Consider the following 13,527-nt stretch of genomic DNA (forward strand, 5'->3'; position numbering starts at 1 on the left):
CCTTATCAGCTATATTTTCGAGAAAACAGTGACGATTTCCAAATCCCTCGGCTGCGAGACAAACCCTCTCTCCGGTGGCCGTACAAGACAGACACACCATGTCCTCCTGCGAAAGGAAACAGAAATAGTAAGAGAATCAATTGAATTCCTTCATTTCGATTGAAACAAATTCATTATTCATAATGGTTAAATCATGAAATTTTAACTGATTAAAATTTTTATTGATTTTATCAAATTTATTTTCATTATAAATTTAGAATCATTGAAAATCGATTTGCTATTCACGAATGCTGTACCTCCGGGTTTCGCCAGCTGCGCATCCATTTTCCAATGTTGGAAATAACTTTCCAGTTTTCCGCGTAATAAAATATTCAAAAATTCTCAATTCTTCAACTTCCTTTCATCAAATTTGGTCGAAATTTTTCATAAAATATGAGATCGTAAGTCGCACCTAATTCTTTTTGGCTTTCAAATCATCATGAAATCGTTCGTTCGTTTTTTTCGCACATCGATATTATCTGAACACTGAGAAAATATCGAATTGAAAAATCCAACAAAACACTGAGGTTTTTTTCCACTTTTCGGTAGAAAAGAAAATACGGTGAAATTTCGTACAACCATAAAGACAGTTTTGCTTGAAAAGCAGTCGAAATTTCTTTAGCCAACAAAATTAAGGTGCGTTTGAGGAAGAGACGAGCAACAGAATTTCATAAAAAACGGTCGTCGATAAACTTTTCATCGAGATCCTCGAACTTTGAGCACGATATTCGATCGAATCTCCCAGAGGCATCGAAATAATTATACGAAAAGTTGGAGCTCAAATTTCGAAACGTATCGAGACCCGCAACGACGCCGATTTAACGAAAGCATTATAGGTCCAAGCAGAATATGATCTGGGCCAAAGGCTGTCGGTAGTACGAGTATTTTTGAGTGTGTGAGTGCGCGAGACCTCGAGTGCCAAAAGCAATTTGGCCGGGCCTCGAAAATCTAGAGACGACGAGTGCGTGTACGACTCGGGAAATGATTGGGCCACGCGCCCAGATTTCGTGGGAGATATTTCGTGGCATTTCCGGTCCGAGAATATGCCTCTTTCGGCTGAAAAATTCAATTGACATTTTGAGCATGACAAAAATCAATTTATCTTCATTCCCATTAAATCGTGCTCGAAATAACTTCCAGTTCCAACGTATTCGTAGCTGAATGTGACATTGCGCTGTTTGTAGCTTCCCGACGACCGGTACGACGTTCGTTTTTACAAAAAACCATGCAAACTCTCGACTTCGAGCTCCAAATGAATGGAAAAAAGCCACCAAAGCGCAGCATCGAAATTTTCGAGACAATTGTTCCTCTGACAGTGACGACAAAAATATCTCGCTTTCGAACACACAAACGTTTGCACATCTACAAACAATTTTCTGCACCATGAAACATTTTATTTGCATAAATAATGCGTCTCAGGTAAAGGACACATTAACATATAACGTTCCTCTGGTTAGAACGTGAAACGGGTCACGCGATCGTCTCTCTCTCTCTCTCTCTTTCTCTCTGCTGATCACAGATGAATTCGAGCTTCCTTCAAATTTAACACAACGTCAAAAAGTCTCAACAATGCACACCGGAAATTGTAATCAAATGGAGAGTTGCGGACTCGCGAAGCATGAAGTTGACTCTCGTTTATAAAAATAAAATGTTCCGCAATAAAAACCTTTGTTCGAACGTTTTAAGGTATTCCTTCGGCATTATCGCATTTTTTGGTGGCCCAAGATGGGGCACTCGAAATTTCGACTTATTCCTAACCTCCGAGAAGTCGCGGTTACACAAGAACGATGCTGAAGTATGCAACGTTGGACTCCAACGGAATGAACGAAAAAATGACGTTGAAGTTTGCAACGTTGGAGTTGAACGAAATGAACGAAAAAAAGATTTATAATTCATTATTTTTTCATTTCACGAATTATTGATGTGGCTTAAAAAATAACGAATTGGAAATTCGGCAGGGAAGAAAATTGGAGATTTACTGGAATTATTTGAGAGTTTTTTTAGATCATTTCGTTGGACTCCAACGTTGGAAACTTCAGCGTCGTACGAAAAAAAGATTTGTAATTCACCAATTTTTGATTTCACGAATCATTGGTGCAGGTTGAAAAACTACGAATTGCAAATTCGGGAGAGAAAAAAATTGGAGATTCACTGGAATTATTATTTGAGGGGTTTTTTAAAGCGTTTCGTTGGACTCGAACGTTGCAAACTTCAGCGTCGTACACAAGAAAAGCTTCTGCTTCTGCCATTTTTCCAACTTCTATCGTTAAGAGGATGGATCAGTCGGTACATCGCAACCGTGAGTGCGAGAGAGATAGCTGCAAATCTCGAAATCAAAATTCTTTGACACAGTTTAACCGATTAAAAAAAGGCTCTGTCAGTCGATTTTTGCCATCGTTCTGCGTAGGCTGACAGAGCCTTTTTTTAATCGGTCAAACCGTGTCAGAGAATTTCAATTTCAAAAATTCCAACTGAGGTTAGTCGACTGATCCATACTCTTAAGATGATGGATCAGTGAGTAACGACAACCGTGAGTGCGAGAGATAGCTGGAAATTTTGAAAAGGAAATTTTTCCACATGACGCTGAAGTTTACAACGTTGGAGTCCAACGAAATGATCGAAAAAAATTCATCTCCAATAATTCCAATAATTCCCCTATTTTGTTCCCTGCCAAATTTGCGATTCGTAGTTTTTCAAGCTGCACCAACGATTCGTGAAATAAAAAATTGGTGAATTACAAACGTTTTTTCCGTTCATTTTGTTGGACTCCAACGTTGGAAACTTCAGCGTCGTTTTTTCCACAGCGTTCGTCTGATCGAAAAAATAAAAATGTCATCGCGGATTTTTGCGATCGTGCTGCGTACGATAACATTTTTATTATTTTAATCGGACGAACGACGTCAAAGAGTTTCAATTTCAAAAATTCGAGGTGTGATTACCGACTGATCCATCATCTTAATTAATCTTTTAAGCATTGGGTAACCCTTTATTTTTATCGTCGGTGTGGACTCCTTACATTTGTTTCTGTGAGACAGTTTGTACCACGAATTCAGAATTATTTGGTGTACGAATTATTGAATAGAAGTGTGCTGACGAATCTCCATAAGCTGCCGTATAAATTTTACGATTTTTTAAATTTTAATTCTTCATTAAATGTTCGATAGCTTGAGCTCAAATTTCACCAATCTGTTTTCATACACTTTAACTTGACTGTAATTTAAAATCAGTTATCTGCAGAATATTCGGGTTCGTGAACTGATTTTTCATTAATTTGATTATCAATTAGTTTCAAGCGAATGAAATTTTTTCAGATTTGCATAACGGTTAGACAGTGTTTCATCGGCTGTTGAGAATTTTTCAAATTTTTCCTCTCGCTGTAGAAATGCGAGTACGTTTGGAATCGGAGGATCGAAGCTCGCGGCTTACTTCGCGGCGCAGGTCAAGGTCGACGATTCCCTGTAATTCTTGCGGAGCTTGCGGATAACCGGAGAATTCCGTGACACCGTTTGCCAATCGTAAATCTCGCTGCAATATTAAAAACAGAGCTTTTAAGGGTGCAACGGTGTCAGATTGTTTTTCGTGTGAAAATATCATGCGAAATATTAGTTTTTATCAATCTCGTTCGATTGCGGAGATCTCCTCGCTCACAGATAAGAAATTGAGTCTTGTAACAACGCGCTAGAAGCTCGTGAGACTTTCGACACAGCAAACAACTCGATTCGTCAGAAACGATTACAATTTTTGGAAATTGAAGATCCCGAGGAGGGAACAGAACTGTCAAAATGAGCGTCGCAGGAGTAGAATTTTTTCAGAATTTTTTTTCAGTGCAACGTGGAAATGATGACGAGAGAAAATAAAGTTTTTTGATTTTATAGCTGTAACGGTAATTTTCCCTTCTTAGTCCCAAATTCGTGTCATATTTTTTTAAAGTATAACTGGATAGATAGGCTCGCGACCAAAAATTATATCTGATTGGAATTTCCGTACTTCGTGATGCGATAAAAATCGGAAAAAATTCAACAACATTTGGAAAGCTATTAACAACAATTATCAATAATAATATTGCCCAAAAGTTAATAACAAATTGTTTAAACAATTAACTATTCAATAATTTTGCGGTGACCTATTGTTTTTTTTACGAATCAAATGTGTGTATTTTTCCGAATGTTCATGAATTTTTTCAGAATTTTCGTGAATTTTTGAAATTTCTTGAAAAAATTTTGAGAAAAATTTTTAAAAATTTGAATTTTGGATATGTTTTAGAAGACATATTTACCATAAGTTTTGAAAAGTCTCAAGGTTACTGGATCAAAAATGTACAAATAGAGCCACTTAAAAAATTTAAAAAAGGCAATTTCAAAAATCCATGAAAATTCTGAAAAAAATCATGAGCATTCAGAAAAATGCGCACATTCGATTGGTAAAAAAACAAGGGTTTACTGTAAAATTGTTAAAAAATTATTTATTTAAACAATTTATTAATAACTTTTGGGCAATAATATTATTGATAATTGTAGTTCATAACTTTCCAAATGTTGCTGAATTTTTTAAGATTTTTATTGCATCACGAAGTACGGAAATTCCGATCAGATATAATTTTTGGTCGAGACGATGCTGAAGTTTCCAACGTTGGAGCTCAACGAAATGATCTAAAAAACTGTCCAATAATTCCAGCAATTCTCCAATTTATTTCCAGTCGAATTTGTACTTTGTATTTTTTCAATCTACACAATTACGATTCGTGAAATAAAAAACTGATCGATAAATCATTTTATTTTCATTCGGGACACTACAAGTCCGTTTTCGTGTCCGTCGAATAATTCGCTTTTCTACCAGTCGCTGGCCGGTTTCTTTAAAAAATTGTGATTCGTCCAGAACTTTTGGAAAAACAAAGAAAACGATCGATACAAAATTTTTTTCTCGGACAACGCTTGTAAAGTTTGTCAAAAAATGCTGCGCTTCGAGTCGAGCGAGCGAGATGATCGAAGTTTCGTTCGTCGTCAACGTCGACAGGGCTTCGCGGCGAGAACGGCGGCGATCGTCGCAACACCGCACGGGGTACGAAAATTTGTCGATGGGAATGGCGTCGTTCGTTTGTTTCGTAGATTCCGGTGACAGTTTTTCTCTCGCTCTCCGATTAGACAGATCAAAATTTCAAGTACATTGTAAAAACGAAATCAAGAAAAAAAACATCAAATAACCGAGAAAATGGACGATTACGAAAGTCCGCGAAAGATGACCAGGTAAAACCGTGCGTTTTCGTACACAGACACGATCCCATTCGGGCGCAATTACCCCCTAAAATATTATCACCGATTCGAGCGTTTGAGCTCTCGATTATTTCGCCCTCGTTCTCGAATGGGGTCCGCTAAAAATACGCGTCTCAATTAAGTTTCGCCTATATTAAATTAAAGTATGAAAGCCCTCCGCGATGATTTTTTTCTCCGTCGACCGATCGCGTCGTCATCGACACTGTATTTCTCAACGTCAGTTCACACAACACGTTTTCTCTCCGAACAACCCGCTCGCAGAGGTTCGATCTCGTGACCCGTGACGAGGCTTCGGTACAATCGACGACGCTGAAGTTTCCAACGTTCAAGTCCAACGAAATGAGCGAAAAAAACGTTTTCAATTCACCAATTTTTTATTTCACGAATCGTTGGTGCAGCTTGAAAAACTACGAATCGCAAATTTGGCAGGGAACAAAATAGGAGAATTACTGGAATTATTTAAGAGTTTTTTTTCGATCATTTCGTTGGACTCCAACGTTGGAAACTTCAGCGTCATTACAACCGGACTTTCGTAGGGCCACCTACGAGTGCCTTAATCGATTAAAGCCCAGCCAGGCTGTCCAGGGCGAAGGTTCTTTCGCGAAGTAGCTAAAAAATTTGAAAAACTGCTTTACGAATGTGAGCAATTAGTTCGAAGGGAGGAAACGATGCCGAAATTGTGACTCGTTCGGTCGCTGCCCTGGCAGCGTTCGAATCAATCAAAACATCTGTTTTTATTTTAAAACGTTGACGGAAGGAGGTTGAATAATTGCGGGATTTTCGGGGTCTCGAGTGATGAAAATTTACAAAATAAACGAGGTACAACAACAGTTGGGGATTTTGGCGTCTCGTGGCGATAAGCCAGCGAAACGCCCGACCTCGTAGACACACAGGGCACGTACGTTCGTAAGGTTTAATTGAATTTTCGAGCTCGGTGACTCATTGAATGGTTTTAAAAATAAAACAACAGGGAAAAGATGGAGGAGGATGACCCGAGCATGGACGAGGTCACGGAAGGAATTTTCTCGTCGAGCAAGTGCGAGCCAAAGAAGAAGGAGGAGAGCAAGCAGAAGAGCGGCTGCGGCTGCAAGTCCGGCTCCTCCAAGGGCAAGGGAGACGGCTCCTCGAAGGGAAAGAGTGGCAAGCACAGCATCGTCCACTACAACCCGTTCATAGTATTTTACCTGAAAACTTACTGGAAGAATCCGGGTGCGCGAGTCACCGTGATCGCCAAATGTGCCGCAAAAATATGGTGCAAAATGTCCGATCAGGAGCGAGCGGCGTACATCAAAATCGCGAGGGAGGAAAGCGCGAGGCGGGCGAAATTGGGCATAAAAACGAGACGACGAAAGAAGTGCTGATTCGATTTGGATTTCTTCCGACGCGCCTTTTTTTCGTCAGGTTTTATCCACATTTTTCTACGAAAGATTTTTCATGCGGCCAAGCGCACACGCGGAGATGCTTTTTAAACGGTTTTTTTTTGTGACAATAAAAATGTTTGTTTTTGTGACGATTATTAGCGACGCTGGAGATGCATTTGTAAAATTTTACCCAACGGACACAGAAATTCAATAAATTCGAGTGCATTTCTTGCTAAACTTTCACTCTTTCATATCCGAGAACGAAACGAACGTAAATTTTGACAGCCCCAACATTTTTTCTCGTCCCACGAGCTAAAAAGCTCTCGTTTCCATCGAATCTATAAAAAGTGACTTATCAGTGTTGCTGGCTGAATGGTAAAGCTAATCGAGCGTGCACGTGTGCGTGCGAGCTGCCCGAGGCACGAGTCTTTCCACAGCGACGAGAGGAGGGTCGATACGTCGCGGGTTGACTCGGGCATAAACGAGGCTGGCATTTTCTCTCCTCCATCAATGCGAGGATAACGCGAGAAAAAAGCCACGCAAATGGGACTAAAAAGGTGTGATAATCCTTGGACGCCCGGCGAGCGCGTATTCATCGATGGATAAAAGATCGGCTCGTTTTAATTGATAATCGATAAAATATAAGAAAGTGCAAGTGTATCGGCTCCACGAGGAATGCTGGCTTATACACTGTTGCCGTTCGTATAGTCCACCGGACCACGAGGTCAGGGTCACCTTGACGGGCGAACGAGAAAACCGAGGGCGGGGGGGGGGGGGGGGCGAGAGAGAGAGAGAGAGAGCTTTAAGTGCTTCAATGACGAGTTTTGCAAACGTGTCTGTCGTCCACCTTCGTTGAGCCTTTCGACCGTCGTTTATCTGACTTTGCAATCGAAAAATCATGATTCAGTGAAGATCCTATTGAACGAGCAACAATTCCGGGTTCTTACATTAGACCTTCTGTAACCTCGAACGAGCTCGTCTATTATCGCGTGGAGATTCGACTCTTCCGTGTCGAGTTACTCGTTACAGGAGGTTGGTGGAGAAAGGTAAAAAAGGAGATCGATGTGCTGCTTTGGCGCAGCTTTTTCTGTTTTTTTTTTTTCCCCCCCATTCGTTCGTTCGTTTGTTTGATTTTTTAATATTTTTGTGGAAGCGGCTTCAAAAATCTTGAGGGAACGAACGAGGTTTTTCTGGCTTCTCGTGTCCTCGACGCGGAGACAAACGATTCGAAAATAATGGAGCCTTGAGAAAATATGGGCCGCGATATAAGTCGAGAGGTTTTTATCCAAGCTACGAATTGCGTGATTCTTTTCGACCCTTTCCGCGGATAATATCGAATAAACTGATTCAAAGGAGCAGTTACGACGATTCGTGATTTCCTCAAGTTTGGGATGGAGGCTCGGACGAATTCGTGAGAACTTGCCAAATGCAGAGTACGAAAGAAAAATTGAATAAGCGTACAAAAATTCTGAGGTTTTTTTAAACTCTGCAAATGGAAAATTAGTAATATTTCGGGATTAAAAAACTTTTTAGGAATTCTGATGCTTCTATAAAACTGAGAAACGGAAGATAAATTTCTGGATGTTTCGAGAGTGCGATAATCCCAAGAATTTCGCTTCAGCTTTCGCCGAGCACAGAATCATCATTTTACAGGACGTTACAAAGTAATAGTTTCTCGTTGTTGATAAAAAAAAGTGAGCGGAGAGTTTGAGAAAAGAAAAAAAAACAGAATTGTTACGAGGCAACAGCACTGTGGGAAAACGCGCTCGTGAAAAAAAAGTTCTGCGAAACTGACGAAATGAGTTCAGAAGAAAAAATGAAAAATTCCAAGTTCCACATATGTGAATGAAAAAAAATGAACAGGACGAGTCGTTCCCTCATTTCCGTTGACAAGGGCCATGCCGTTTTTTTCATCTCTTTTTCACACCTTCCCGTCTCGGTGTTATGTAAATATGAGAGGAAAAATCTAGCGAAACCCGGCGCCATGGTACGCGAGGTTTGAGAGGATGAAAAAACAAAAGTTAAAAAAGGGCGAAGATCTCGTGAAAAATGAACTTACCGTACGAAGGAAGGATACGTCATCCTGTTCGGAACCACCCTCGCTATCGGCCATCCTGGTAGCGGAATCGAAACCGATTCCTCGTTGTTATTGTTGCAACTATATTCTTGTCGTTATTTTATCAGCCACGCGCACTCGCGCACTCACACGGGCACTTGACAAAACTCGTAATAAAACCGCGTGCTTTAATCTCGAGTTGTGTAATTTCTCGTGCTCCCCGATGCTCCGGAGAGCTTTTCCCAGTCACGTACCCTTGGATTCGAGCATCTGCATCATCCCCTTGTTCTTGCCCAGCTTTTCTAAAAGATATTTTCATTTATTTGATTTATCGACTTGGGTCGATTTGTCCAATCACCGACCTCCATCGACTCGCATTATTTACAACAACGAATAAACAAACGAACAATAACACTCACGCACTCTCACACACACATGTAGCCACGCGCGGGGCTTGCCAACACCGAACAACCCCTCCGTAGCCTCGTTTATTCACGACTAACGCTCTGACCTATCTCACAATCTCACGGAATCGGGAAATGGACTTTGAGCGCTGCCTGCCGCAAAGAGAGGGCAACTCGTGCTTCCGCGCAAGCGTCCTCCGCCCCGAACTTTTCCCTCCAGTATATCCGCTTTAATGAAATATTCCCTCTTCTCCTTTTTCTTTTCTCCAATCACGGACTCCGCGCCCCCAATTCTCCTCTCCTACTTTTTTCAACTTCCGAACCAACCGTCGTTTTCTCACAAAATATCACGATATTCCCTTCTCGACCGTTTACCCAACGCAAATTCACGGAGAATCACGAATTTACGAAATTACCGTCTGCAAACGCGAAAGCAAATCGTTTCGATCGAATACTGAAAGTTCCCGTTTATATTTTCATTGCGATTTGTCAGTTTGATACCGTTAGAATTTTATTCGTTTGTCTCTCACCTCGTATTCTTTTTGAAACGTACGAGATTCGATTCAACTTTTATCAGATATTTCCTTTCTTTCAAAATCAATAATACAGTGATCGCGAGTGACGCGAACTTCGATTATGGTTCACTGAACATGTTTTTATGAGATTTCTCCCTCGAGCACGTGATTTGTCGAAAGTTTGATCGAAATTGAATCGAAGTATTTGGAAACAAAAAGGTTTAAATCTAAATATACCACAGAGTTTCATTATCATTTTAAAAATTTGGTTCTGTATAGAGCAACGAATGTTTTTTTTCTTTTCCCCCGTACAAACGCACTATCGTATCCCAGTCTCGTGGCGATGTTTCCAAACACAGAAAGTTGATCGCGAGTGGTGCAGATTGAATTGGGAGTTGAATAAACGAGGCGAAAACGTGAGTTCGTTAAATAAATGGTGAAAGTAATCAAGAGGCGCGTGTGACACGCGGAAGGATCGGTCAATAAGACGCAATAAATCCGGCGATTTCTTCGATATTAAGGTACGCGGGCACTCGCAGAAAGATCCAATTTCGATTCGGTTTTCGTGGCTTTTTTTCGTTGGCAAGATCGGTAATCGAGGCTGACGGAGGCCGAACACCCACGCAGCGCGCACGTACGCACACACATACACACCTTGTAGCGGCGAGGAGATTGAATATGAGGCCGCGTAACACTGAAGCTCAAAACGGGGATTCGAACTCGCGGAACTTGTTTTTTTTTATATATATTTTTTCGATCGCTTATCAATGTTTCGTAAGGGGAAAACGAGAATTCACACTTTCGGGATGCCGTCGAAACTTCGTTATGCTTTGGTCGTTGCTGTTTTTTCGTTCGACGTCTTTCGGTGAGGGATGGAAAAAAAAATAAAGTCGAAAGAGTCTTTCGGTTCTCTTCTACCCGGCCGAAATAGCTCGGCCGAAATTTTCGACGGAGTCGCTCGGTGCTTCTGGCTCCTCGCGGTCAGACCAAGTGGCTGCTCGGCTATTTTTAATTTACCCAGTCGACGCTCTCCTCCGCGACGACTTGAAGCGTCGTCGTCGTCGTCTACCAAAACGAAACAAATTCACGCGCCCCCTCAGAAAGCACCAAACCCTTTTTTCTCCTCCCACGGCCTTCGAAGAAAAAGCTACCCCGCATTTTCTCATCGTAATCCATACTCAATTTACAATTATGCCCATACTCTCGCGCGCGGGTGACTGCTCGCCCAACTGCCAACTCTCCCGAACTCTGCGCTATGCGATAACAACATCCTCGACGTGCCGTTCAATTAACATCGGTTATTCGGCCAATGATACCCGATCCATTGCCAAAAATCCTTCAAAAATATATACACCCTAACATTTTTCATATACGGAATATTCATTCATCATGCAATTGCATTATCGATCATTCGGTACGTCTATTTCCATTCGCTCATTAATTTAATTATTCTCTTATGTTTCCTATTCTATTATTTTTTTCCAATTTTTCCATTTCATTTGATAATTCTTTTATTTTTTATTATTACATGAATAAAAAAAAAAAAAAAAATTCGATAGAAAAGTCAAAATTATTCGTAAAAGTGATTAATCAAATTTTAGTCTCATGATTTTGTCAATTCTATTTCATTTATTATTATATTTTTTTCCAATTTTTTCATTCAATTTGATAATTCTTTGTTTTATTAAATAAATCACAAAAAAAATTAGATAGGAAAGTCAAAGTTATTCGTGAAAGTGATTAATCAAATTCTAGTCTCATGGTTTTGTCAATTCTATTTCATTTATTATTGTATTTTTTTCCAATTTTTTCATTCAATTTGATAATTCTTTTTTTTATTAAATGAATCACAAAAAAATGAGGTAGGAAAGTCAAAATTATTCGTGAAAGTGATTAATCAAATTTTAGTCTCATGATTTTGTCAATTCTATTTCATTTATTACTGTATTTTTTACCCAATTTTTGCCATCAAATTTATTGCACTATTGTTATTATTATTATTATTATTTTATTGATCGCAGAAAAAAATAATGAAAGAATTTATCATATTCAATGATAATAATAATTATTCAAATTTTGGTCTAAAGCTTTCGATCCTGACGATCAATTTTAACTCTAATTTTTTTAGTGTCGAAATCAATTTGGCAAATGAATAATCGAAATTTGGTTTATCATCATTTTGATTAGTGTATTAAAATGAAGTCTCGCGTGTTTGTGGTTCTAATTATTAAATTCATGGGCTTTCCACACAGATTTTAGCCATCACATGTTATCTGCTAATTAATATTTTTCTACACTCGATGTAATTTAGATTAATATCCATTCTCTCTTGAGAAATCCTCACTCGCTGGAATGACTCGTTAATTCGTTAACGAGATAGTACGAGAAGAGAGATCGAGGAGCTGCAATTTCAGAATCCATTTAAAAAAATGAAATGCATCAATATAGAACGCCATCCGCCGTAGTTTTGCATTCACTAATTTTGCAATTACTTCAAACATAATTCAGGACAATTTGTTTCATAGAGAATTATTTGACTCTGCTATAATGACAGTTCCAAAAGTAAAATGTTTCGGAGATCGTCTGTTTCGTAAACAAATCAATATTATCTTTCGATTTATGTAAATAAGTGAAATGCAATTTGGGCTTCATTAATGAGCATGCTGATGACGATTTGACTGCAGGAAATTAAACGAAATTTAGTTGAAACGTCGAAATATGTCGTTGAACAAGTTTAATAAAATACTCCCTCTATAATAATAACAATTGAAAAAACTGAATTTAAAAAAATATGGAAAAATCGTTTTTTCTATATTTTTGAAAAGTATTTTTAAAAAGCCTCGGAGACAAGTACATTTGTGGAAGCGAGTTCGCTGCCAAAGAGGCTCTTTACAGGAGCCATCGCATTTACAATGGCTTCGGTACACAAAGTTTTATCAGGCCCGAACGGAAATATTGGAAAGACGATTGAATTACGATTTTCTGAAACGTACGCTCGTCGTATTTGGGTTGACGAACCAAAGGGGCAGGGGAAAAAGGAACAAATGCATACTCGACGCGATGTAGATATTTATAGTGTTTGGTTATAGGTGTATAGTATTTTCCGGCATTCAGTGAAACGGCCGAGTATGCGCCAACGTAGCTTTTCCCCAGGCTCTGAATTTTTGTATCCATGTATCTAAAAGCTGAAAATCCATTTGAGCTCGTGAAGAATATTCGGACTGGTTGTGCTGATGCTTCTTAGCCCAGCGAAAATCGTGTTACGTAATTTTTTTTCAAACACAACAATCGTTTCGTGTGCGTATTGATGTATATATATTTTTGGATATCTGCCGAGGTGCTTGAGAAGTGACGTGGCGATGATTTGCCGGCTTTTCAGACTGTTGTGTGCATTCAGATGCTCTCACTCTATTCTGCACCTCGGCGAACGCTTCACTACCAACTCTGTTCCATTGTTTTATTTAAACTCACAAAAATTCGTTCTCGTTGAATATCTCAGGCTTTTGAAAACGCTGGCGAAAGTTCATTTTTATAGAATTCTTTATTTTGGCTCAGTTCGACTTATTTAGATTCTCGTTATTCTGAAAAGCTTTCGAACACCCTTCTCAGACCCCTGGAAATCTCGAAATTTTTACTACAGCGTTGCTACTACGTGGAGAAACAATGTTTTTGTATCGATGAGAGCACTCGCAAGGACTCGCTACATTCTTGGATAATGGCGTTCTTGGAAATGTCTTCAGCGATCCACGATGCCCAAAAGAGGGACCGAAAAAAAATGATTTTTTCATTCCTCCTTTTATTTTTTTTTGATAAAATTGAATACAAATAAATACTACTTTGAGAATTTCATTTTTATTAAAATTGCAGCATTCCAAACAGCGT

The 13,527-nt window shown here is 39.3% G+C and overlaps 2 protein-coding genes across 22 annotated transcripts in view; one reads left to right on the forward strand and one right to left on the reverse strand.

The window, feature by feature from the left end:
- Positions 1-10,593, reverse strand: part of RyR (Ryanodine receptor) — a 57,610-nt gene extending 47,017 nt beyond the window's left edge. For 19 of the 21 annotated variants that reach the window (XM_043427433.1, XM_043427430.1, XM_043427418.1 and 16 more), the window contains exons 1-2: positions 8,730-9,217; positions 2-106 (exon numbers count right to left, since the gene is read on the reverse strand). In XM_043427433.1, coding sequence (XP_043283368.1) covers positions 2-106; positions 8,730-8,783 — 159 coding nt within the window. In that variant the 5' untranslated portion in view covers positions 8,784-9,217. Of the gene's footprint in view, position 1; positions 107-8,729; positions 9,218-10,299 lie in introns of those variants that run through there. The other 2 variants (XM_043427412.1, XM_043427413.1) reach the window with 2 other exon arrangements.
- Positions 5,759-6,907, forward strand: LOC122415354 (uncharacterized). The gene is made up of 2 exons (XM_043427435.1): positions 5,759-6,207; positions 6,280-6,907. The coding sequence occupies exon 2, from the start codon at positions 6,287-6,289 to the stop codon at positions 6,668-6,670; it is 384 nt and encodes a 127-aa protein (XP_043283370.1). The 5' UTR covers positions 5,759-6,207; positions 6,280-6,286; the 3' UTR covers positions 6,671-6,907.
- Positions 10,594-13,527: the final 2,934 nt, after the last annotated feature.

Source organism: Venturia canescens, chromosome 8 (assembly GCF_019457755.1).
Source record: "Venturia canescens isolate UGA chromosome 8, ASM1945775v1, whole genome shotgun sequence".
Lineage (NCBI taxonomy): Eukaryota > Metazoa > Arthropoda > Insecta > Hymenoptera > Ichneumonidae > Venturia > Venturia canescens.

Bases quoted from the DNA above. Each gene is read 5' to 3' on its own strand.
- LOC122415354 (XM_043427435.1), top strand. From the start codon at position 6,287: ATGGAGGAGGATGACCCGAGCATGGACGAGGTCACGGAAGGAATTTTC.